This window comes from Mesocricetus auratus, unplaced genomic scaffold, assembly GCF_017639785.1.
Source record: "Mesocricetus auratus isolate SY011 unplaced genomic scaffold, BCM_Maur_2.0 Super-Scaffold_100014, whole genome shotgun sequence".
NCBI lineage: Eukaryota > Metazoa > Chordata > Mammalia > Rodentia > Cricetidae > Mesocricetus > Mesocricetus auratus.
The window spans coordinates 41,009,935-41,035,980 of NW_024429197.1; the positions used below are offsets into that span (position 1 = coordinate 41,009,935).

The 26,046-nt window shown below is 46.6% G+C and overlaps 1 protein-coding gene across 6 annotated transcripts in view; it reads right to left on the bottom strand.

Annotated features, from left to right (window-relative positions):
- Nucleotides 1-26,046, bottom strand: part of Patj (PATJ crumbs cell polarity complex component) — a 309,593-nt gene that overhangs the window by 13,390 nt on the left and 270,157 nt on the right. For all 6 annotated transcript variants that reach the window (XM_040757130.1, XM_040757131.1, XM_040757129.1 and 3 more), the window contains 5 exons: nt 25,318-25,404; nt 22,066-22,171; nt 21,519-21,556; nt 15,830-15,952; nt 15,015-15,119 (listed from right to left, as the gene is read on the bottom strand). In XM_040757130.1, the coding sequence (XP_040613064.1) occupies nt 15,015-15,119; nt 15,830-15,952; nt 21,519-21,556; nt 22,066-22,171; nt 25,318-25,404 (459 nt within the window). The remainder of the gene's footprint in view (nt 1-15,014; nt 15,120-15,829; nt 15,953-21,518; nt 21,557-22,065; nt 22,172-25,317; nt 25,405-26,046) is intronic.

Sequence of the window (26,046 nt, forward strand, 5' to 3'; positions counted from 1 at the left end):
AAAGTTACAAGGAGATGCAGAGTGTTCTAGAAATACATTCGTGGGAAGAATGGTGACTAAATGGGGAGATGTTTAAGATAAAAACCCAAGAAGAAAGGCCAGCTCCCTGCCAGACCATGCAAGCCTGTCTTCCAGTAGCATGCTGAACTGTCATCAGTAGCATGCCCAGAGCCCCAAGGGCACTGCCTGCTCCTAAGGCACACTGTCTTTACAAACACTCTATTCCAGCTTCCACCCATCACCCCGGCCTGAGCCTGCCTGACCCGCATTCTCCTGGCTTCCCAGCTGTTGCTAGGGTCTGCTCTTTGCTATCTGACCTCCTGACTCAATCACAGGCCCGGGTGGCTTCAGGCTCAAAAGACAGCACATACATTCCCCTGGCTTTAAATTCCAACAGTGTGCTTACAATTCAGCTGTGTGCGCTGGCCAATCACCAGCTTGAGATTTTCATTTCCCATCCCTCAGCTCATCAAAGTTAGGACAACTCCAAATTTGGATCGGGGCTGTAGCTCAGAGTGCATACATACCTAGTGTGTGTGTGTGGGGGGGCTGGGCTCCACTCTTAGAGCACGTGCAAACACCATGCAGTCCTGCCCTACTTCCCCTCCAAACTCTTGACCCCCAAACCCACCCCGTTCACTTAACTTTTCCTTTCATTTTTCTCTTCTTAGGAGGTGACACCTCCAGCTCCCTGTTATGAACCAACAAGGCACTCTACTGAAAACTTGCTGTGGCTGGTGCTGTCAATCTGCGGCGTGCGCTGAGGCGCTATCCACACAGGTGCTCGATCTGAGCGGCTACCTTGGTACCTCCTGCTATGGAACACCAACGCTTCTGCAATCTCTTCACTTGTCGTCCTTTTCTCTCTCTTACCCCGCCCCCAGGCATCTCCCCAGATATGCAAAGGTACTCTATTGCTCCAAACCTTTCAGCACGGTCCTTTTGTGCTTGGGACAGGAATGCAAGCAAGTGAACACCCCCCCCCCACACACACACAGTTCTAAGTCCATTTCTCCTTTCCCACACCTCTCAATCTTCTAGAGTCTCCTCCCTGGGGTTATCTACACAATCCAGCTTAGACAGCAGTCCTGTTCTCCAGTCCCTGTTTCGGTTAATTCTTCCTGCTTTCTTCTGGGTTTCTAAGCTGTTTGTCAGGAATTGTGGCAGTGAGTGTTTGCGTGTCTGTGGGTTGTTCCTATCTTATCTCATGTTCCATGAGCAGCAGACTGATGCCCCACAAAGTAGCTGCTCCCTCTGGAGAACCTGGTCCCATGGAGACGGGCTTTTGGTCCGTTATAGCAATTAGGCAGGCCTGGCTCCACAGAAATTCAGTAATGATAGGGGGCTTAAAGGAGCCCCAGGTACTAACCCAGCTGGAGTTCTGCCTTTTTTGGGGGGGGGGACAAAGTTTCTCTGCATAACAGCTCTAACTATCCTGGCACTCACTCTGTAGACGAGGCTGGCCTTGAACTCACAGAGATCTGCCTGCCTCTGCCTCCTGAGTGCTGGGATTAAAGGCGTGAGCCGCCAACGCCCTAGGATTTTGCTTTCTATTTTAATGACATTTTAAAAAATTTTAAGTGCATTGGTGTTTTGCCTGCATGTGTGTCTGGTGAGGTCGCTGGATCCCCTGGAACTGGAGTCACAGACAGTTGTGAGCTGCCATGTGGGTGCTGGGAACTGAACCCTGGTCCTCTCCGAGAGTAGCCAGTGCCTTTACTAACTGCTGAGCCTCTCTTTAGCGCCCAGTTTTTCTCTTTACATTTGTTTACTCTGTGTGTGTTGTGGGTAGGAGGAACCTGCACATGCCATCGTGCGTGTGTGGAGGTTGGAGGACATCCTGTGGGGCCAGCTCTCTCCTTTCCCCGTGTGGATCCCCACATGTGAACTCGGGAGCTCAGGCTTGGCAGCAAGTGCCTTTCCCTGCTCAGCCATCTTCTCGCCAGCCCTCAGTTAGGTCTGTGACTCCATCTTGTTTCTTTTCCTGTCTTGAGTCTTTTTTCCACTTAAAGCGAATCTGGCCCTGAGGAACAACAGACTTGAATGGTCGGCACCGGCAGAGCAAGCTCTGCATGGCCAATCCTGAGAAAGTGGCCCAAGACAACATCAACCAGAGGACAGCCAGACCAAGACGGCCTCGAATCCTACCTCAGGAACGCTAAGGCTTCCCTTTGTTCCTCTACTGTGTACCCAGGACTGCCGCAGGCAGCTGAGGTTAGGTTCTTCGCGTACTGCTGTTGCTCCTGTGGTCACCGTTTATTTAATAAAGTTCATTTCCCAGACTTGCCATGCTCTTGTCCTGTGGGTTTCTGTTTTGGGCGGGGAGAGGAGTCTCCTGTGTAGTCTAGGCTTGCCTGGAACTCAAGATCCTCCTGCCTCAGCCTCCTAACTTCTGTTCCTAACTCTTTTAGAACTGAACGCTTATGGAGCAGAACAACATAGTCAAAAACACTGGGATCTCATGAGAATCAGCATTTAGTGGTCACTCCAGATGTGTGGATGTGACTGTCATGTTCCTATTGGGCAGAGCCAGAAAGCCACGAGAACATCGCCTGTTTATGCCTTGTTTTCTTTCTTTCTTTTCCTTTTTGTTTTGGTTGTTTTGTTTTTTTGAGACAGGGTTTCTTTGTAGCTTTGGAGCCTGTCCTGGAACTTCCTCTGTAAACCAGGCTGGCCTTGAACTCACAGACATCCGCCTGCCTCTGCCTCCCGAGTGCTGGGATCAAAGGCGTGCACCACCACAGACCAGCAAATCTAGTAGTCTTTAATCAGATGTTGGGAAGCAATCACCCAGCCTGAGGGAAAAGAGTTACAGAATTGACTTTTCAGACATAGCTGTGTCCCCAGTTATACTCATCATGAAGTTACCATCCAACTAGAAAATAAAAAAGCCTGCAGTTTCCTCCTCACAACTAGCTCGAAAATTAAAAGGCTTCTTAGCCACCAGTAAATCCTAGGGGATCACCCAGAACCCTCATGTCAATCTTATAGGAGTGGTACCCTCAGACCAAGTGGTAAATCTGAAGGACAGTATGCTTCTTTGGTGGGGAGACCAGGATCGCAAACCTGCCACCTGCAGGAAGACTTTCCAGGCTTGACATTTGTAGCCAGCACATTTGCCTTGAGAGCTGACTGACAAGTAACTGGATAGGCAGGGGCTAAACCTTCCCTGGGGCCTCGCCTGGGAATGGGGAGGAGCTACTCTCCAAGGGTTAGGTCAGTGGTGTACAAGTTCAACACTGAGGTGTGAGCTAGGTGTCCTGCTCAGCCTTGCCTCTGAACACCAGGGACTGGGGACTGTGGTCTGAGGTAAGCCTGGGGTCCTTTGGGGAAGCAGGGGAAGGCCAACAGGCTGACAGGAAACATACTCTATTTTCCTTTATCAAGTGAATCTTGGACTGGTTTTCGGCTTCACTGGGTTCTGAGAACAGAGATGGGACTCGGGGAGACAAGGGAGAGAACTCCCTCAGGGAGGCATGCAGTAGGCGTCCTGTGAGGGGCAACGAGACACAGCGATGGTCAGAGTGGGGAGGGCATGACACAGGGCTTAGAGGTCCTCAACGAAACCTTGGGTACCATGGTCTCTGCAACTCCAGGTGTTCTGGCCTCTGGTTCCCTAGCCTATAACTGGCTAGGCAGAAACAATGGACTCCAACAAAATGGAAATTTCCCCAGGAATCTTATGCTGGGAGAAGCAAAAGGTGCCAGCCTGAGAGAGAAAACTGTCTTCAGGAAAGAGACACCACACAGTCCTAACCCTTACAGGATGAGCTGAAGGCACAGACAATGAAGGCCAGTGGTGGGGAGCTGCGCTGACCAGGACTGCTTAGATGTTTGTATCCGTGGTCCTCTCTTGAGGCGTCAGTCTTACCTCAGGACCCAAAGATGGGCTGTGCGTGTGGTCACTCTTCCCAGTGTAGTCACATTGCACAGATACGTCTCCCTTTCCTGCTTTCCACTATTAACAGGCTCTTTTAACTGACTTATCAAGATGGCTTGGAGCACAGGCTCCTCCTAGGTTCGGTAACAATCCCACCCTGGGATCTGTGGTCTGGCCTCCACCTCATGCGGACGGGCACCCTTTCCCCTCTTTCCCCAGAGGAACAGGACAGTTGGGAAATACGGCTGATGTCATCCTACTCAACCACGGCCCTTCAAAACATTAACCTGGTCGGAAACAGGTATGCCTTTTAGACGTGCACCTCTTGTTAGGCGTAATGTGCTGTGGACACACTGTCGCTTAGAGCTGAGGCTAAGCGCAGACTTCCTGGGTGATAGGTAGGAGCCCACTACGTTTAGGAGGGCTGCCATACTTATCAAGTGCTTGCCTAATTTTAGATTTTCCCCCCAGACGGTTAATGGAAGTCTTTTGTACCCCTGTCCAGGTGTGGTTATTATTAAGCGCGCAGTAATTACAGGCCTGAGGCGGCGCAGCCCAGGGGCCTGCAGGAGGAGTCCCAACTTCTCCAAGGAGGAAGAGGTCAAGATGAGAAGCATGTGACCTGCCCACCCCAAACTGCCAACAGGAAGGAAGAAGAGGGGGTCTCGTCCTTCCACCATCCAGAGAAGGCAAGGAGAACAGCGGCCGACGGTTCGAGAAGACACACCCACCGAAGGAAGCGGGAACAGACACCTGCCCATTCACAGAGACCAACAGGAGGGGAAGATGCAGCTACCTAAGCAAGGCGAGCCGAGGGACCGGAAGGCCAGGGAGGAGGCTGTGTCCCCCAGGCCGAAGGAGCAGTCGGCGTGGTTGAGAGACGAGCCGGTCACCGTGTTCCCCCCGCCCTCCTCCCTTCCCTGTCAGTGCGTGTTCCCCCCGCCCACCGCCCTCACACCCCACTCGGTGTTTCCCTCGCCTACTGACCTTTGCGGCCAGGGCGTGTTCCCCCCGCCCACCGCCCTCACATCCCACCCCATGTTCCCCCCGCCAAGCGCCCCCCCGTCCGACGGCGTTTCTCTCTCGGCTTGCAATTCCTTCTCCTCCTCCACCGGGGTTCACCTCCCAAGCTGTTCTCCCTGAGAAAGGGCTACTTCATCAGACACACTGGCTTGTGCTGCAGTGACTGGGACACGAAATGACTTGAGAGCAAAGTGGAATGCAACTTCGGCATCATTGTTCGCAGTAGGTCACTCTGTTCGATTAAACTCTCGAGTTGAGTCATTTGTGTATGTTTTTATTACATGAGCCACAAGTTGGGTAGCTCTTAAGAATCAGGTTTGGGAGGCTCCCAGTGGTGGTGGCGCACGCCTTTAATCCCAGCACTTGGGAGGCAGAGGCAGGCGGATCTCTGTGAGTTCCGGAGGCTAGCCTGGGCTATAGAGTGAGTTCTGGAACAGCCAGGGCTACATAGAGAAACTCATCTTGAAAAGTCAAAAACCAAACCAAATCAAAACAACACAAATCACCCAAGAAGGTTTGGGGGATTACGTCTTGGAGAACGAGAAGTCAAAAGAGTTTCCGGGAGTGTGGGCCATTAAAAGCACAAGAGCCCGTGCTCTTTGCTGGGATTTTCCTGGGCATCTAACCCTGCAAGGGAGAACACTATCAGGCCGAGATTCGTCAGGGCCGGCCCAGGTATTTTTGGTATGAGATGTAAATCTCAGCATCCATACCCAGCCTGCATCCTCGGTCCAGAGGTACAGAGGTGCAGAAAATAGCCACAGGGGCTGAGGCCAGGGTGACCTCGAGAAAGTGGGCATCTCAAACATCAACGGAAGCTCGGAACTGGCCTTGGTACAATCGGAAGTAGCGGGAAGTGCTTGCCTAGAACTCACCGGCAATGACGCTCTTGAAGTACTAATTTTTGGGCTTTTTTTTTTTTTTTTTTTTTTTGGTTTTTTGGTTTTTCGAGACAGGGTTTCTCTGTGGCTTTGGAGGCTGTCCTGGAACTTGCTTTGTAGACCAGGCTGGTCTCAAACTCACAAAGATCCGCCTGCCTCTGCCTCCCGAGTGCTGGGATTAAAGGCATGCGCCACCAATGCCTGGCATTTTTGGGCTTCTTAAAAAATAAGAATCTAAGGGTCTAAAGTGTAATACATGATGGCTGCTGGACATGGTGCCCTCTAGTGGCTCACACCCCCAGCGTCACTGGAATACTATGAAGATTTCTCAGAGGGGTTTTTAAACTTAATTTTTCTAGTACCAGGAATTATAAAACCAGGCCCCTGTGGCTTGTGTTTGTTAGGCAGGAATTCCAAGCTGCACCCTAGGTCAGTTTCTATGCTATCAAAAGACACTGAGTCTTTCTCAGGCCTCACACCTAAGATATTGTGATGAAAGTCAGACCACTGAGCACGGTCCCCAGTGCCGCACGAAGTCCTCAGCAGCTCTGTAAGGGGAGAGCTGTGATGTGTGCTGCGGGAAACCCGCCAGACTGCCGGAGGCACCGGCTCACCGCGCTGTCAGCCCACAGACACATCCACAGCCCTCTGTCTTCCTCCTGGCATCATGTGGCTCCCTCTTCTTCATGAACCCCACCCAGTGCCACTTGTCCTGCAGCCCCTGCACAGTCACCTCTGCAGAGTGTACCAGCGTCTGACGTCCCGGGCACACCCGGCACCAGGTAAGCCAGGATCTTGGGGATGCTCTGGAAAAGTGACTTGACTGGGAGGCGGGGTGAGGAATTCTCACGCCAGCTGACATGGTGGCTCATGCCTGCATTCCTAGCACTTGGAAAACCGAGGCAGAAGGATTGCTATGGGTTCAAGGCCAGCCTGGGATATCTGGTGGACTTTAGGTTAGCCTGAACTACAGAGTAAGACCTTGTCTCAGCTCCCTCAAAATAAATAAGTGAATAGAATTCACAAAGCATTCCTCTAACTATACCCACATGCTTTGGCTGCCTGGTTGGTGCTCTAGAACAGATCTGCCAAATTCCCAGCCCTGGGTGAGCTTGCTCTAGACCAAACTAACAACTGCATCATTCATTCACTCACTCTCTCTCTCCTCCCCACTGCATCATTCATTCACACTCACTCTCTCCTCCCCACTGCATCATTCATTCACACTCACTCTCTCCTCCCCACTGCATCATTCATTCACACTCACTCTCTCCTCCCCACTGCATCATTCATTCACTCACTCTCTCTCTCCTCCCCACTGCATCATTCATTCACACTCACTCTCTCCTCCCCACTGCATCATTCATTCACACTCACTCTCTCCTCCCCATTGCATCATTCATTCACTCACTCACTCTTTCCCTACTGCATCATTCATTCACTCACTCACTCTCTCCTCCCCACTGCATCATTCATTCACACACTCACTCTCTCCTCCCCACTGCATCATTCATTCACTCACTCACTCTCTCCTCCCCATTGCATCATTCATTCACACACTCACTCTCTCCCTACTGCATCATTCATTCACACACTCACTCCTCCCTACTGCATCATTCATTCACACACTCACTCTCTCCTCCCCACTGCATCATTCATTCACACACTCACTCTCTCCTCCCCACTGCATCATTCATTCACACTCTCTCCTCCCCACTGCATCATTCATTCACTCACTCTCTCCTCCCCACTGCATCATTCATTCACACACTTTCTCCTCCCTACTGCATCATTCATTCACACTCACTCTCTCCTCCCCACTGCATCATTCACACACTCTCTCCTCCCCACTGCATCATTCATTCACTCACTCACTCTCTCCTCCCCACTGCATCATTCATTCATTCACTCACTCTCCTCCCCCTCCACCTGCTTTCCCTCCCAATCCAGAGCTTCTCACATGCCACACCCTCATATCCAAGTTCATGTCCTTCAACTTGATCTGCATGCCCAGTAAACCATTCACTCTGAGTTACAACTCACAGGGATCTGCTTTGGGTGGAGCCCTTGGTATTTTTGGGCAGCATCTTGTTATTAACCCTGGGTGGCTTCGAACTTGTGACTTTCCTGCATGTACCTCTGGCAATGAAATTTATATCCATTCAAGTCTATTCTGACTTGCTTATTTGTTGTGCAGGCCTCCTATACGCTATGGTGTGCGTATGGAAGTTGAGGACAACCTGTGGGAGTCAGGCCTCTCCTTCCGCCATCTGAGTCCTGGAAATCAAACTCGGCTCATCAGGTTTGGCAGCGAGAGTGTCTTTATCCCCTGAGCCATCTTGCAAGCCCAAATTCATCAGCTTGATGATAGCTACTGACTTTCTAAAAATTAAGTATGTCAGATTATTTCACTTAACATATGTATGTTCAGATATTTATGTACCTAAATGTATGTATATATGTATATGTAGCAGTGTTTGGAGTCAAACCTAGGGCCTTGTCCATGTTAGTCAAGGACTCTCACACTGAGTAACACTTCCCCCTCTCTCCCTCCCTCCCTCCCTCCCTCCCTCCCTCTCTCCCTTGAGACAGGTTCCCACCATGTAGCCTAGGCTGGCCTCTAACTCACAGAAATCACTTTTCTGCTTCTGCCTCCCGAGTGCTGGGATGAAAGGTGCACACTGCCTCACGCTATCTCTAATTTTTAAAGTTCTATTTGTTTCCTCTCTTCTCCTCTTCTCTTCTTCCATTCTGTGTCTTCATCCTCTTTTGTTTTAGGTCTTGCTATGTAGCCCTAGCTACCTTCAAACTCAAAATCCTCCTATTTTAGCCTCTTGAGTTCTGGGATCTAAGAGCACTCTTCCAAGCCAGGGATTTTATGTTTTTTTTGTTTTTGTTTTTGGTTTTTTGAGACAGGGTTTCTCTGTGGCTTTGGAGGTTGTCCTGGAACCAGGCTGGTTTGAACTCATGGAGATCCACCTGCCTCTACCTCCTGAGTGCTGGGATTAAAGGTGTGTGCCACCACTGCCTGGCTAGAATTTTATATTTTTAACACATACTCTATAGTTCTAATATTTTTCAGTAACTTTAAGGCCAGGCATGGTGGCTCATGCCTTTAATCCCAGCACCAGGAGGTAGAGGCAGGCAGAGGCTAGCTAGGGCTACATAGTGAGATCCTATTTCAAAAAACTGAAACAAAACTAAAACCAAACAAAAACCAAAACCCAATCAACTAAATTTTTTCCCCATGTATGTTACTTAATTTTAAAAGTAAAAATTGGGCTGGGCATGGTGGCACAGGCTTTTAACCTCAGCACTCAGGAGACAGAGGCAGAAGGGTCTCTGTGAGTTCAAGGCCAAGTCAAAATTGGGCTCAGTGGATAAAGGTGCTTGCCAGTAAGTCTTGACAATCTGAATTTGATCCTAGGACCTACGTGAGGGAAGGAGAAAACTGACCGCTGCAAGCTGTCTTCTGCCCACCACACGCGCACACGCAGACATTACAAGATAAATAAATTACGTCATGGAGTCAGAATCACCCACCAGCCTGCTCCTCCATGCCCCCTCTCTGACAGTACTTTCAACTCTAGCAATTTCTCTCAGTATTTGCTTCCATATTCCTGAATAACACGATTTTACTTCTATTTGCTGATTTAATCAAATTAGTCAATTGGCATTTTGAAACAAGGTAGATAGACTATGTAGCCTGGGTGGGCCTTGAACTCATTCTGTTGGCCCAGGCTTTTCAACTCTGGTTTGTGATGCATTTCCTGACTCAGCCTCCTGAACATGCCCCCACTCCTGGCCGACAAGCTTTTAAAATACCTAATCACATCCTTGTGCGGATGACAAAAGCTTTAAGTCATCTGATCCTTCCACTGAAACATCAAGGCCACCCACATGCCTCCCCTATCCTGCGCCAGGGTCTTCGGTGGTATTTGTTTAACAGTGTAGCAGAAAACTCAGGCTGCCCCTGTGCAAAGCAGAGACTTAAGAGTGTCTGTAGAAGCAAACGGGAACATGGCAAGCCTGTCATCTCAGCTTCGGTTTCCACCGTCTCCTCTGCTACCTTCAACTTTGGGTCAGATTCCTGTTCAACTCTGTACAGTAGACATGTTAATCATTTAAGGCTGTTCCTCTTGCAGCCTCCCCTTCCAAGGCTGAAGGCACCAGATAAGAAAAGCAAAGGTATTTTCAAGATTTGCAGGAGATGTCATAATCAACCCATCACCAACCACCAGTTTTTACAACTTCCTGTTCCAGAGTGGCACCTATAAGTCTCCAGTCTTTGCTCTAAACCTCAAGTTGCCCTAACGAACACCATCTTGCCCTTCTGATTTCTTTCTCTGTGGCATTCTCTCCTTGGATTCCAGGATCATAAGTCTAACAGACAAACATCCTGTGAAGCAGATCAAAACTGCCCCCAGCAGTGGTGACTTCCTTGTCCAGATAAGACTGTATGGCCAGTCCTAAGACAATGATCAACCAGAGAACCCGACCATGACTGAGCTACACAACCCCCCTTGACTTCTGCCTTGCACTCTCCGTGGGGGGTGGGGGTGGGGGCAACCTGAAGACACTCAGTGTGGCCAGACTGAAAACACGTTCTTTCCTGGTATTCACCATCACTTGTCTCCATTCTCAACATGTGAGGCAAGTGTCTGGCTGGAACTCGGGTTGTCAGGATGCCTGGCGAGTGCCCTACCCACTGAGCCATCTCTCTTCACTCGTTAGTTCAGAGGGGTTTTTCTCAGTGTGCTTCTCCTGTTCCAGCTGGCCAATTTGCTCTCTGTACCGCTGCCAGAGATTGTAGTCCAGCACTTCAGTGTCCTCTGTCTTATTTTGTTCACTTGTTGGAGCACACCTTAAAGTAACTATCTCAGAAGACCAATTTCAAAAAAGCCGGTGCCATTCAAATGCCTCTCGCTCTTTTATAGCTACAAGTACTTTTCTCTTGAAAAAATGTAAAGCCTAGGTAAGGATTAGTCTTTTATTATTTAATATGTGCACCAATTAATGCATCTTTAAATTTCTTTACGTTTTCTTTTCTCACAACTCTGTGTTTCTGTTTATAACTTCTATTTGTTGGACATTAGATTTCTTGGCGTAATTCCTTGGTCCCCCTTCCGTCCCCTCACTCATAGGTGGTACGGGGACTGAACCTAGGGAAGCACCCTTCTGCTGAGCCACCTCTCCAACTCTACCCATGTTATCGTAATCTCTCTTCTGCCACCGGGGCCTCTTACATTAGTTCTACAAGACCTGGAGAATGCCCTGAAGGGAGACCCGATGAACTGCTTTGTCTCTTTGAGACTTTCTTCTGATCTCCAAACTTGTTTCTAGACTCTGGGATCCGTCTCTTCCATTTTGATTCATTTATCCAGCCAGTATTTAATAAGTGCAGTGTGTCAGGCGATGGGGATGCTAACCCTGAAAAGTTCTGCCTTCATTTCCAGCACTGAGAATGTGTAAGTAACACATCCTTGGCTATGAGGCTGCTCGGCCTCCCCATACCTGTGACCCTAAAAGTACAGTGCTATGAAGGGCACATTATCCTGAACAGAAGAGGATCAGACACTGAGAACAGGAGTTCAAAGCTAGCCTTAGCTGCATAGTGAGGCCAGAGGGTTATCTATTTAGTTAGTGCTGCCTCCATCAACTAAAGCTGTCTTCACGAGTTCTGTTCATGATAGAAACGCTTGACATGTTTCCCACGCCCTCTTATGTCCTCAAAGAAAGGGAGAAAATTATAAACAACAAAATTTTTTTCTAGTGGACTGACAAGATGGCTCAGTGGTCAAGCTTGCTGCTCTTTCAGAGGACCCGGGTTCATTTCCCAGAACCTACATCAGGAGGCTCACAACTGCGTGTAACTGCAGCTCCAAGGGATCCGACGCCCACTTCTGGTATCCATGGCACTTGCACATGTGGCATTTACTCACACTGACACAAAGGCACAGACATACACACACACACTTATAGTCATTCTATTTGCAAAAAAACTGAGTGGCACTAGTTCTCAAACTATAAGAAGAAAATAAAACTAGGAACATTTAGAAACACTTCCAACAGTCCAGTCAATCTCAGTTGCTCACTCTGGGGTTGTCTATAAGCAGTCTTCAGAGGAAGAGACTCCTTCTTATACTCAGAGATGTCAAGCTTCCAGCAGTGTTAGCTGTCTCTTGGTTTTCCCCTCTGCAGTGTGCTGACCCAGGGTGTAACGGGTCCTGGGCCAACAGTACTTGCTGATGGCCTTGCAGGAGACACTCACTGTGGGTCTCTTCCATGGGCTGCAGAGATGGCTCAGTTGGTAAAGGGCTTGGCTCTCAGGCCTGAAGACCTGAGCTCATTCTCTGGCATTTCACAAAAAGCAAGAAGTGTGGTGTGTGTCTATAATCCCCATGTTGGAGAGCTGGAGACAAGATGGGACTTGCTGAAGGTGGAATTCGACTGCACACATGCATACACAAACCATACACACACACGTCTCCTTTCCAAATTACCCGGCACAATTACCTGACCTTGTCTACTTCCCTGCCAATGACCTATCTGATAGTAATAAAAATAACTGCCTAGTGATGAGTCAGCTGCAGTACAATTGTGCTGCATATTGTTTTAATTCAAATAAACACCGTGTGACGAGAAGGCACTTGAGAGGGGACCTTGCTAAACTTTGTGTCTACTACATCTGCCGTCACGCAAGCTCCATATTTAGTGTGAGTACCTCAGCTGTGGACTCCTCAGAGGGTCCACTGATCTGTTCAGAGTGCAGATGAGAAACTGAAAACAGCAAGCAACATGATTTGCAAGGGAAAACACCTTGAAATACAGTGTCTCTCTTAAGACACAGAAACAGAAAAAAAGGACCTCGTTCACAAACAGGATCTTAACACTGAGCGACCCATGGTGGCGCTGTGGAGCTGAGGCACACGGGGCCCTGAATAGCCCAGGATACGGTAGAGACCAGTCTGAAACAAAGCAAAATCAAACAAAAGCAGCTCTCTGTCAGAGTGGGCAGAAGCAATCACTCTCTTTTTTTTCTAAGACAGGATTTCTCTGTGTAGCACCCCTGGCTGTCCTGAAACTACTTCTATAGACCAGGCTGGCCTTATACTCAGAGATCCACCTGCCTCTGCCTCCTGAGTGCTGGGATTAAAGGCGTGCACCACCAACAACCGGCTCACTCTTCTATAGCTTTTATCTGAAATCAATTAAAAATACATTTGCCACTTTATAAAAACATTTAAATACAATTTTGAAAGATTTTATTTTTCTCATTTCATTTGTATGGGCATTTTGCCTGTATTTTTGTATACCAAGTGTATGCAATGCCAAAGGAGACCAGAAGAGGGCATCAGATGCCCCTGGAACTGGAGTTACAGAGGCAGTGAACTACCACGCAGGTGCAGGGAATCAAACCCAGGTCCTTTGGAAGGGCAGCCAATGCTCTTAACTGCTGAGCCATCTCCCCAGGCCCTTTATAAGAAATATTGTAAAAAAGTATGCAGACAGGAACAATTTAACTAGAATGAAGTGTTACCCTTGTGAACTTTGTTTTTGTGAGACAAAATTTCAAGCAGTCTAGATTTGCCTCTAATTTTCTATAGAACCAAGACTGACTCTGAACTACCGATCCTGCCCCCTCAGTGTCCCAAGACATGGGATTACAGATACGGCCACCAAACTAAGCTTCTAAAAGCTAAGTTTTTGTTGGCTTGGTTTTTTGTTTTTTGTTTTTGTTTTTTTGAGACAGTGTCTCAAGGGGCTCTGGGTTGACCTTGAACTCACTCTGTAGCCAAAGGTAGCCTTGAACTAATTATGCAGCAAAGGGTGGCCTTGAACTCTGTGTGTTTTGGGGAAGTGGTGTGGAGGGCTGCATGCTAGAGTTCCATCATGAGCTACAGCTTAGTCCCGCTTGTGTCCTGCTTGCTTGTGAAGAGGGCGGAGCCGCTGAGTGAATGCAGTCAGCTTTAAGAATACCAGTGACACCAGACACCGAGAGACAGCCCCTTCCTCTGGTTCAGGTTCCCACTGTGACTCTGCTCCCTCATGCCTCCAGTGACTAGCACCTGAGACTGGAGAGGTGCGCTTGGAACAAGTGACAAGGGCTCAGTAGAACTGGAAGGATGGACAAAGGAAAGCAAAGCTTCTGTAGCGGGAGAGGGAGTTATTATGGCGAGCAATTTCCCCCTAAGTGACGCCAGTGCACAGACAACGAGAAACAGGGCCAAGGATGTCCACAGACTGTTTTGGTTGGCATTCAGCAGACACTTAAGGACCCAAATATTTTTGGCCTCTTGTTTGAAACCACAGACTGTTTCAGGATCTCCACCACATGTATTAAGAGCTTTTTACCTTGCTAAATGCTTTGACACTTTGGACTTAGACCACTGAGCTCTCAGAGCTAAGAACCTCAAAATCACCTCTCTCCGATGTCAGGGTTCTTCCATTCAGCCTTCTAAGGCTAGGACTATCTGAGTGCTGGCTGTGTGCTTTATTCTCTTACCTAAAAATCATCTTATACTACCTCTTTGGAAGTGATGGTGATTATAATCCTTCATTTTAGGGCCACTCATTAATGAGAGTCACTGCCGGTATGTGCCTCTCCAGGCTCGGCCCAGCATCGATCTTAGAGACTCATGAAGGGCTGAACTGGAGGGAGGAAATTAACAGCACATTTTGCTCTTACTTCCTCCTATATTCCCTGTGCCTCTGGACAATACTCACAGGGCCAGGGCTGATCAATAATTGTCTGCCTTAATTGATGACTACTATGTATTAACAGTTGTAGGGTGCTCGAAACCATTCGTGGTGTAGGAGAAAGAGTGTTGTATTTTTCTTTGCCGTTAAAGGGATAGGAAACAGTGCTTGGGGCTGCCCAGTAACAGGCTTTGGATGTAAGAAAGGAAATCATTTCCTATTCCTTGAAAACTTCAATTTACAAAAGAATGCTGGGAGCTAAAAGCCTTGTTGATTTATCACATGAAGCTGAGAGTAATTTTTCTCCCCTTGTTATACTTTTATATAATCCTGTTCATGCCTGTATGGGTGGCACTAAAGAATTTCTGAATAAAAATAATAATTTCTCGCTTTCAGCCTTCATAATTCACACCAGCAAGCACCCTGCTGGGTGGTGATGCCTACTGCCACTACTGCCAGTGACGCTTTGCTGGTCTTTTCTGCTGCCACTTATCTGCCTCACCCAGCTGGCTCTCCATTGATCACAATACCTGCAGGATAATGTGCCCGAAGGCATTCTTCAGTAGATTAACAGCATCTGTGTGAGACAGTCCATCCAGGGGTTGCCCATTAATGCTCACAATCCGATCTCCAACCTGGAAGGACAAAAGTGGGAGAAAATCACTATCATTAGGAAAAAATTAAATTTGAGAAGAATGCCTGAAACTCTTCGTGAGCTGTGTTCCCATCTGCCTGGTTGTTGAGGGCTGGCTCTTGTGGAGTGTAGGGAATCTTTATGGCTTTCCCCAGATGCAGCCCAATCAGAGAAACAGGAAGGGGGTCAGTTCTGATGACTGAAGGGCACTGCAGATCACTTTTGTATTTTGGTAATGGTGGTGTTTTACACACACACTTGCCAGTAAGAGTGGGGTGCACAAATTAGCTGCTCAATGGAGCTCTAATGAGGAAGACAAGTATTCTCTGCTTAAATTTCATACCTCAGTGAAAATTAAGGGACAATGGGAAAAAATCATAAAAATGTTGATACTTTTGGTGGGTGGAAGATTACAGGATCAAATCTGAGTTAAAGACCAATTTTGGATAAATGAGATGCTAAAAGGGTTTCAGAGGTTTGTAGGAAGCTGTGATTCCTTCTTTTACTATGAAGCACTGATAAAAACAACGGTTTTATATGTCCAGGGACTTATGAATTTCAGGTCTGTGGCCTTGCTAATGTATTCTGCCCTCAGCACGGGTTGCTGATGGCTTTTGCAATTCTAACTTTAAACGAGGTCCCTGTGGCTACAACTTCCTCCTCCACCCAACACATGCTGTCAGCCTTCTGCCTTTCCCCTCTCGTATTTACCTTAAGCTTCTGGGTGCGTGCGGCCACTCCGCTGGCCTGAATCATGGCAATAAATATCGGGATATCTCCCAAAGGACTTCCCTTTCCTCCAGCAATACTGATTCCAAGGGCATCACTGAGCTCCTAAAAGAGAGAGAGCAGAAGGCCTGCATCTTCAGTAACAGGCATAGAGAGAGTGTCCTCAGATTGCACTGGACAAAAACTCTCCATGATGTAGGAGGCCAGCGTAACATGGGAGCCGAGCCCAGGGCATCAAGAAGGCCTGTGTCACCGTGTTCAGTCAGGCAGCTGTTGGGGCATCAGAGAAGTCCATCTCAGGGAGCCTCCAGTTTACATACAAGATGGGAAAGAGACTGCACAGTACTCGGGGATAATTTGAGCATAAATAAGATAACGTAGTGCTGTCCTGGCCTTCAGAGAAGAGGTTCAATAAAAGCCAATAGCAGCAGTAAATTTAAAAACAAAAGCCTTCAGTACTGCTCAGTGGAGAGGCCAATTTGACGCAGCCTTGGCAAGTGTGTTCTCATATGGTGTTTATGATTAAACTGCCACGCATATCATGTTCTGGGTGTGAACAAACACACTTGGCTTCAAAAGAGCTACATGGCTGCATTAAACAAAGGATCCTAGAGGGTGCCCACTGTTGTGACAACAGTTTGGAGAGGGAAGTAAAATAGTAGCAAATTTTTTTGCAAAGATGGACCATTGTGTAGAAATCTGGCTCTCACCCCTCCTCCCAGCATACAGTCATTAATATTTTTAAAATGAGTAAAAAAGCAAATGACAAGTTGCAGTTCTGGGCTGGCACTCTCACCAACTATGGCTCCTGTTGACTATAATGGAAAAGTCTTGTCAAAATGCAGATAACAACAGCCCATAGCACCTGTAACAGGAAGAAACTAAAACTGGTAAATGACAGCAGCAGGGGTGCTTTGTCCCCAGGCTTACCATGTGGGTGTACTTGTGTTCATGCACTTGTGAGAGTATGTGTGTGTGAGCATGAATACACATGCATGTGAGCACAGGCAGGTGAACATGTCTATGGGTACAGTCATGTGTATGCATGTGCACACGCATGTATGTTCCATTTTTACTCTGAGGGAGACCCCAATCAAACTCAGAGCTGAAGAGGTGGCTGAACCATTGACATTCTGATGTAAACCCCATCCTTCTGGCAGGAAGAACCAGAACCAGGGATATCTGGTTCACTGGATAATAAGAGAAGCTATTCAGAGTGAAGGAGTTAGAAAGAGACCCTGAATTCTGGGCACAAATGCACGGGATGCTCAGGCTCAGTTCTAATCTACTAAGTGCAGAAGAGACCTCAACCAGCATACCGAAATTTTGATTACTAAACTTCGATTTGAATCACCATTAGAATCATCAGACAGAAACTGCACTCTCAATCTAACTGGGCCAATGCCGATGGCCTGCTAAAGCATAAGCACCATTATTCTTCAGGGTTGACACAACTTAACATCCAGGATAAAAATCTAAAGTTTGTTAACATGCAGAGAAAAATGTAACCATTTTCTTCTCTAATGCTCTTCAGAATGTGGAGGACAGTTGAAAGGAAACACTGTAACAGTGTTTTATATAGACATGAATGGCCGTACCAGGCCTCTGGCTGGATCTCAGCATGGGAAAACAAAACAGAGGCCGGGGACAAGTGCTACTCCATGAGGAAAAGGACCACATGGTCACAGTTTCTGTATAGTTGAAACTTCTCATTTGAAAATATTCCTAGCCACCGGGTGGTGGTAGTGCATGCCCTTAATTCCAAGAGGCAGAGGCAGGCAATCTCTGAGTTTGATGCCAGTCTGGTCTACAGAGTGAGTTCCAGGACAGGCAGAGATACACAGAGAAACCCTGTCTCAAGACAAACAAACAAAAAAACAAAAACAAAAACAAAACAAAAACAAAAACCCAAACCAACCAAACAATATAATTCATAGCCAAAGACGGGCATGATCCCAAAACTCTGGAGGCAGAGGCAAATGGATTTCTGTGAGTTCTAGGATAGCCTGGTCTACATAGAAAGTTCCAGCAGAGCTACACAGTAAGAATCTTGCCTCAAAAAGTAAAACAGAAAAGCACCTTCAAAAGACCCAAATGAAGAGAACTTAAAAACAGACTTGCAGGGAGGGGCTGCAAGGAGCTCACGGCAGAACATGCCTTAGTCTGTATGAAGCTCCGGTTTTAATCTCTAGGGCGCAAATCAAATAAAATGTCATCAACAAGGCAAAACATTCTACCTTAGGGCCATGAAGAGAGTTGGGAAGATAAAAATCCCTGAAACTCATGCTATCCCAGCACTCCTACAGAGGGGTAGGACACAGAGACAGGAGGATGGTCTGGAAGCTCACAGGCCAGTGGGACTGGAGATTTCAGCCCAGCTGCAGACACTAGAGAAGCCCTTTCCCAGTCAGGCAGACGGTAAGAATCGATTCCCTGAGTTTCCTGTGACTTCCGCATGTGAGCTGTGGTCTACATATGCATGCGAGTACACACGCCCCCACATCCCATGGACCTCATTACCCAGCTGCACCACTCCTGAGTATGTATGCAAAGGATTCTTCATCCTACCAAAGAGACACTGTCTCAACCACGCTCATTGCTGCTGCCTTCAAAATAGCCAGGAACTGACGGCCGGGCAGTGGTGGCAAAATAGCCAGAACTGGGAACAACATAGATGTCCCTCAACAGAAGAATGGTTATGTAGAGATTATATAAAGATGATGACATAAAGATGAATTATTCTATCATCATTAGTGCTGCCATGCCATAACTCTAACTTAGAATAATTGTGATGCTTCACTTCCAGGGAGCTTCTATCCCACTTTCACAGAATTTGTGTCCAATTGATACCTTCTAAATGCATCAATTATAGGCAACACCTTCTGTGCAAAATTCCAAGAGGTTTTAATGTACTTTTATTTTGTATGTATGGGTGTTTTGCCTGCATGTACATCTGTGTACCACACGTGTGCGGGCCCATCCTGTTCTTAGTTCATTTGGATTGCAATGAGGAGATACCAAGACCAAGATAACACACAAGAAAGCATTTCACTGAGGGCTTGCTTACAGCCTCAGAGGGCCAGTGCAGGACTATCATGGTGGGGAGCATGGCATCAGGACTCTAGAGCAGAAGCTGAGAGCCTATATCTTATCCACAGACACAAAGCAGACAGAAGCAGGGCTGGGCCTGGTGTAGAGTTTTCAAAGCTCAAAGCTCAGCCTCGTGACAACACCTTCTTCAACAGGGCCACACCTCCTAATTGTCTTGAACAGTCCACTAAATGGGAACTAAACATTCAAACGTCTGAGCCTATGGGAGCCACTCTCAGTTAAACCAACACAGATGCCCTGTAGCTGGAGTTCTAGACTGCTGTGAACCAATGCTGGGGGACTTGAACCCAGGACTTCTGGAATAGCCACCAGTGCTCTCAACTGCTAAGCCATCTCTCCAGTTCCCAAGAGATGTTTTATTATGAAGTCTGCAAATGGACCACGTGAGAATAGGGTGGGTATGAGCAGGCCTATTCTAGAAGCCTGTAAAAAGAAAGGACTGAAAGATACAGAAAATATTTTCAAAATCTCAGAATGCTTTGGCCTTAGTTCCATCTATATTTTATCTGCAACTGTGTATACTATTTGCGCATTTAACTTCTTATCACAGAGCATCTGAACTGGCACTCTAGTGGAAAGATACAGGGTAAGTAAGCTTGGCTAAATTGCAGCTAGGAAGGACAGATGCCATTTTCTGGCCTTTAGGAGGGACTCAGAATCACATGCTCTATACATCTTATCTCATTTATTGATTTTGGTTTTCTGAAATAGGGTCTCTGTAGGACAGGCTGACTTGGAACTGGTTATGTAGCCCAGGCTGGTCTTGAACTCATGGCAATTCTCTTGTCTTAGCCTCCAAAATGTAGAGATACAGGCATGAGGCATCAGGCTCAGCATTTAATCCACACAAAGTATTGATCTATGATATGAGTTAGTTTTACAAGCCCATGCTATAGATGGCAAAATTGAGGTGGACCCAATGGCAGACCACTGAGCTGATGTTATAGACAACCAGAGTTTAATATTGAACCCCCATGTTCTATTTCCTCAGAACACGGTTTCATTTTGAGACAGTGTTTAGAATGAGACCACTAGGGTGAGCTTTAAATCAGTCTAACCAGGAATATTCAAGGGAGAGGCTACGCAACAGGAGAGACTCCAGAATGATGAAACACATCAAGGACAGGTCCAAGAGGCCACCACAGGAAGGCAGCCATCTGCAAGCCAAGGAGAGGTCAGAAAGTTAACCCTAGACCCTAATGTTGAACTTTTAGTTTCTACAACTATGGAAAACTAACATCTGCTGTTGAAGATACCCTGCCTATAATATTTTGTTAGGCAGCTCTGCCAAATAAACAGTCAAAGACCTATGATTGAATCCAGAGAGGGGAGCTGTGCAGGAATCACCTCACTGCATTGGTTACACTGATTATAACAGAGCTGTAGTCCTATTACTGTTCTTGAATCTCAACTTTACAGTCTACTTTCTAATATTCCAGATATCACACACGAGTTGAAAACTCAGCATCTAAAAATGTATGAGCCGGAATAAACCTCACACAATCTTCTCAAAGGAGCAATTCAACAACACATAACGGCCTTTAATAAGAAGTATCCCGCATGCTGAAGATGGAAAGCATGGTCTTGCATACACTAGCCAAGCTCTCTGCAACCAAGTTGAACCCTGGGTTCAAGCGTGGCTTTGTATCTGATAGCTTCCTTTCTAGGAAGTGATCCTGAAATGATTATTCATGACATAGGCAAAAATGTAAATATAACAATGGTTGTTATAAGGTAAATATTATACATGGGGTCTAAAGAGATGTTGAACAGTTAAAGCATTTGCTGCTTTTGCAGAGGATGTGGGTTCCATTGCCAGCATCCATGTGGGGGTTCACAACCCCCGTAACTCCAATTCCAAGGAATCCATTGCCTGCTTCTGGCTTTTGTGGGTACCAGCTATGCACATAGTGTACAGACTACATGTGGGCAAAACACTTATACACATAAGATAAAAATAAATCTAAAAAAAAAGAAGAAACATGTTAAAAGCTGAGTGTTGGTAGCTCAAGCCTTTAATCCCAGCACTCAGGAGGCAGAGGCAGAGGCAGGTGGATCTCTGTGAGTTCAAGGCCAGCCTGATCTACAGAGCAAGTCCAGGACAATCTCCAAAGCAATACAGAGAAACCCTGTCTCAAAAAACCAAAAAAAAAAAAAAAAAAGAAAGAAAAAAGGAAACATGTTCATTGTTTAATGAGAGGAAGCTGATTAAGAAAGTTCTAGGCACACCTAGACAGTGGCGTGAATACTACATCACCAGTAACAATTGTGTTCTGTGCTGTCATGAGCACTGACATGGCTCCAAGTTTACATCGCAAGGTAAAGAAGATGAGCTACAAGACAATGTCCAACATACTTTTTGTTGTGTGAAATTTAAACACACACTATTATAAAAAGGATATATTAAAATATTCACAATGGTCATTTACATGGTTCCATTTATTTTTTAAAGTCTATTTGAGTTATATACTTAATTTACTAACTTGGAAGAACAATAATCTGATAAATTGCATTCAGAAAGAAAATGTACAAACAAGAATAAAAATAGTAACCGACTTACTCTGATTATCTCAACAGTCCTTGGTCCCACCTCTGTGCCTATGAAAGAAGCAAGACCATCATCATTAATGCTTTTGAATCAGAGGTAACATGCTTAAGATGTACACTCCATAAAGAAAGGAGCATTCTTCTAGGTTTTCAAGAAAGGAGACTAAAGCAAGCAAGAAAACCTCTCCTCAGCAACAGGACCCAGCTGAGTCTTCAGGGGCAGTATCCCAGCATAGACAGACGAGGTAATAATCATTTGGTCTGACCAAAGCCAATGCCCTGCAGCAGCAATGACCTGCAAAATGGTGACTCAAAGCTGGGGAACAATACGTTTGTATTTCATTGTCTATCTTTCTGTCCTACTCGAAGATAACCTGTACCCAAGAGGGACTTAAACACCCCTGGCTTCACTCTGTTTTCCAGGGCGTAAGCACTTCTCGCCTCCTCCAACCACCTATAATGCTCTCATGTTTTCTCTGGAAGAGCTGCACTTTATGATGCCCCAACCTTTCCTTCTGAAATAGGCCACACTAAGTAATTTGGGCTGGCCTTGAACTTACATTTCTGTGGAGGATCAGAAGCTCTTTTTGTGCCAGCCAGGTTTTGTAGGCCAGTGACAGGGGCGAAGGAGGGGCGGCAGCTGCTGTGTGCACCGTGCTGATCCCCCTGAAAAAGAGACACCGTGGTCACTGGCTTGCAGGACTACACGGCCTAGACACGCATCTTCAATCAGAGTCTACGGTGTCTGAGGTCAGCAGCCATCTACAGAACATTCTGAAGAAGTCAAGAAAGAAAACTGGTTATGGCACTCACCCCTCTCCACCCAGCCCATTACACATTCGCTCCTTTGTGCTCCCCACTGCAGATATCTGCATCTCAGCCACAGTAAGAACGGACAACTCCAGCTGCTTTTGCTGCACATGAAATCAGACATTGTCCTAGGTGGCCACAGGGTTACGGTCTTCAGTGTTTGAGGAAGCAAACAGTATGATGCCCATAATTACCCAGTTATTGAGCTTATGCCTAACTGCATTGAAAATTTAAGCTAAGACTAACATCACTATGACCATTTGGTAAGTTATAATGTGTTCTGTTATGAGACAGGGTCTTGCTATGTAATACAGGCCTGCCTTGAACTTGGGTCTTTCTGAGTGCTGAGATTACAAGTGTGTGCCATCATGCCTGGCTGCAGTTCTTTTTTTTTTTTTTTTTTTTGGTTGGTGCATGGCAGGCAGGTGCTACAGCTACCTTACCATAGTGATCATTTATTTAACTATGGAAGAATCCTTAAAACATATTTCTTAAGGAAGACCTAAAATTAGCAGACATGTTATAAGCCTTATAGACATATTTAGACTCCACAATGTAAAATCTGCTACATTTTCATGACACACACATACATGTACATCCCAGCCCTACAGAGGCGGGACCTGAGGCACACACTTGGGAGTCTCCTTCATAAAAACAAAAGTAAAATTAAAAATAAAATGTCTGTAACTCCTTTTTATTTTATACATGTGTTTTGCTTGCATGTATGTATGTACACCATATGCAACAGCCTGAGGCAGCCAGAAGAGGGCACTGAATCTCCTAGAACTGGAGTTCCAGATGAGGTCACTGAATCACCTAGGACTGGAGTTACAGAGGAGTCCATCAGAACCCCCAGAACTGGCGTTAGAGATGGTCATGAGCCATGATGCGGGTGCAGGGAATTAAACCCAGCTCCTCTGCAAGAATAGCCAACTGCTCTAAACACCTGACCATCTTCCCAGCCCCTACACTTTATCACATACTTTCTATTCATCAATTAACTTATCTTTTAAAGTTCATTTTCATATAGGCTGTAGGCATCTGCACTTTTCTTTGGTGTGACACAGGGGTTCTAGGTATCTTAAGCTGATCTTACCTTATTTGTGATCTAGTTGAGCATAGTCTTGAGCTTGGGACCCTGATTCTACCTCCCTGAGCATTAGGATGGCGGGTGTGTGCCACCATGCCCAGTTTATATGGTGCTTGGGACAGAAATTTATGAACTAGAAGTTACACTTAACCACTATCAAACACCAAACTGTGCAAACGCATAATTAAGATGTATTAAAAACAGATATAGAGCGGGAATGTGGCCCTGGATTCAACTGTGAACTTCATGAATCATGATGATACTTATATACATTCCTCCAGAGGGGTCAGAAACCCAGGCTACCCACCACCTCAACTGCTGAGCCAGGGAGAAGAACAGTTTCCTGTCCAGTATGGCTCAGTGTGTACTCTAGCCTCCTGTGTACAACGAGGCTTGCTGGAGCCACTGGACATGGATGAGTCTTCTACCAGAGAAGAAGCATGCCTGAGACTGTGGTCCTGCATCTGCAGCTCCCACTGTCAGCCTGAGTCTCCACTGAATCCCTGATGAGTCACTCGTGGAGTAAGCAGCAACTGCACTCATCTGGGCTGGCCGCTAATCACAGAAACTGGGGGTAGGATGAGTGAATGGATTAACAGTGTGGATTAGGTCTGATGGCTTTGAAGTTTTTAAAAAAATTTTGTTTACATGTGTGCACTTATGTCTGTGTGAGTATAGGTGTCAGATCCCCTAGAACTGGAGTGAAAGCCAGTTGTGAACCACCATGCAGGTGCTGGGAATTGAACCTGAGCCCTTTGGAAGAGCGGCCAGTAACCTTAACCCTTGAGCCACCTCATTGGGCCTGCTTTGAAGATCCTTGAAGTCAAAGCAGCTAGTCTGTGATCCTGTCTGACCAATGACATATATTCAAAATTCTTTTATTAGACGTGTGTGTGCGCGCGCACGCCCGCGCGTGTGTGAGCGTGTAAACACATGCCATAGTATGAGCAGGAAGGTCAGAGGACAACTTTTGGGAGTCAGTTCTCTCCTACAAAAAGAGTTCCAGGAATTAAACTCAGGTCACCAGGTTTGGTGGCAAGTGTATTTACCCACAGACTCACTGGCCCTCAATAACATCTTTTTTTTTTTTTTTTTTTTTTTTTGCCCATTTTCTAACACCAATGAGGCAGCTATGCCAACCGCAAATCCAGAACTCCTTAGGCTGCGGGGAGGCTAGAGCTACAAGACAACCAGAAAAGGACTAAAGGTCACACTTTAACTTCAAAAGGGGGGCTGTCCATAACCCCCAAAGAGACCAGGGGCTCACATGCAAGTTTCTACAGCTGACTCATGTGCCAAGGGGGACTAAGAGAGGTAGACTGAGTGTGTCAGCCATTATAACACACACACAAAATGACCGTGAAAATACTTCATTAAAAAGGTGGTACTGACATCAGTCTTGCAAATAAATATATTTGCTAACTCACAAAATGTCAACCACTAATACCTCCCTGCCGTAAGAGAGACCCCCATACTTTGCTCTCCTAGGAATACACCATTAATTGCCTTCAGCATGTGTGAGTGGCTATTCACAAGTTAACTTTATAGCAATGTTTAATTGGATGAACAGAACAATGTTGTGCTAATGAGGGTCAAATTGCCACCAGATGTTACTTCCTTTTTTTTCCTTTTTAAAATAAACACAGCTGTGTACGTGTGTGCACAGGAAATATAGAACAGTGGGAGAGAAAAATGGTTCTAAGAAAACACTTATAGGCAGTAAAGGGAAGAAAATGTGGGCTTAATGAATTTCCACCCCCCTTTCATTTTTATTTCAAATCATGAGCACACACTGAAGTTGAGCTGTGACTGTGTGGTACATCAGACATCATTTCTAAACAATCGCTTATAAAATGAGGAACTTTGCCCCAGCAGGTGAGTGAGTGAGTGAGTCTGGGAAGACATCAATAACCTGGTTGTTTGGAGCGGTCTTCCGAGAGGAGGCCCAGGAACCGGCTCGGAGTCTCCCAATCTCCAGTTGCACGAGGCCTTGGACACACTTGGGAAGACAAGAAAAGACAGAAGTCAAACATATTAGCATTTATGATCTAAAACACCAGAGCGGGGCCGTCAGTCTTCTGCAGCTTCCTAGAGGGCAGTAGGTCAACAGGCAAGAAGGGAACCAGTCATCCAAAACCCAAACAAAACAGCACGTCACCACTTCACCCATGAGTCCTTCAGATGCATCGAATGGGTTTGGTATAACTGCCTTTCTTCCCTGCCATCTCCCTTCTGATGGAAGTGTTCAAAAAGACCAGGACAGTCGAGCAGTGGGAAAGCGCGGTGTGGGGATCCAGGAGCAGATGGTGCACAAATCCACGCCCTCCTTTGCAGAGTAACTGAGAGCCGACTGAACCCAAAACCTCGATTATTAAAGCAAACCCCTGACTGCACAAGATTCCACAGCTGCTTTTGAGATCCACTAGTTGCAACCAAAGGGGAAGGAGGTTCATGAGGCAGAGCCTCTCAGCTGCAGGCTGCCGCCACAAGTTCACCATTGCCCAAGTGGGAACAACGCACCCAAGCAGAACGTTGCGACTCTGTCTTCATTTGAGAACCTAAGAAACCAGTCTAGATGGACCCTAGCATTCCCTCTTAGTGATCAAAGTTGGGTTTGAGTTATGTAGAGGGAGGGGTGGCC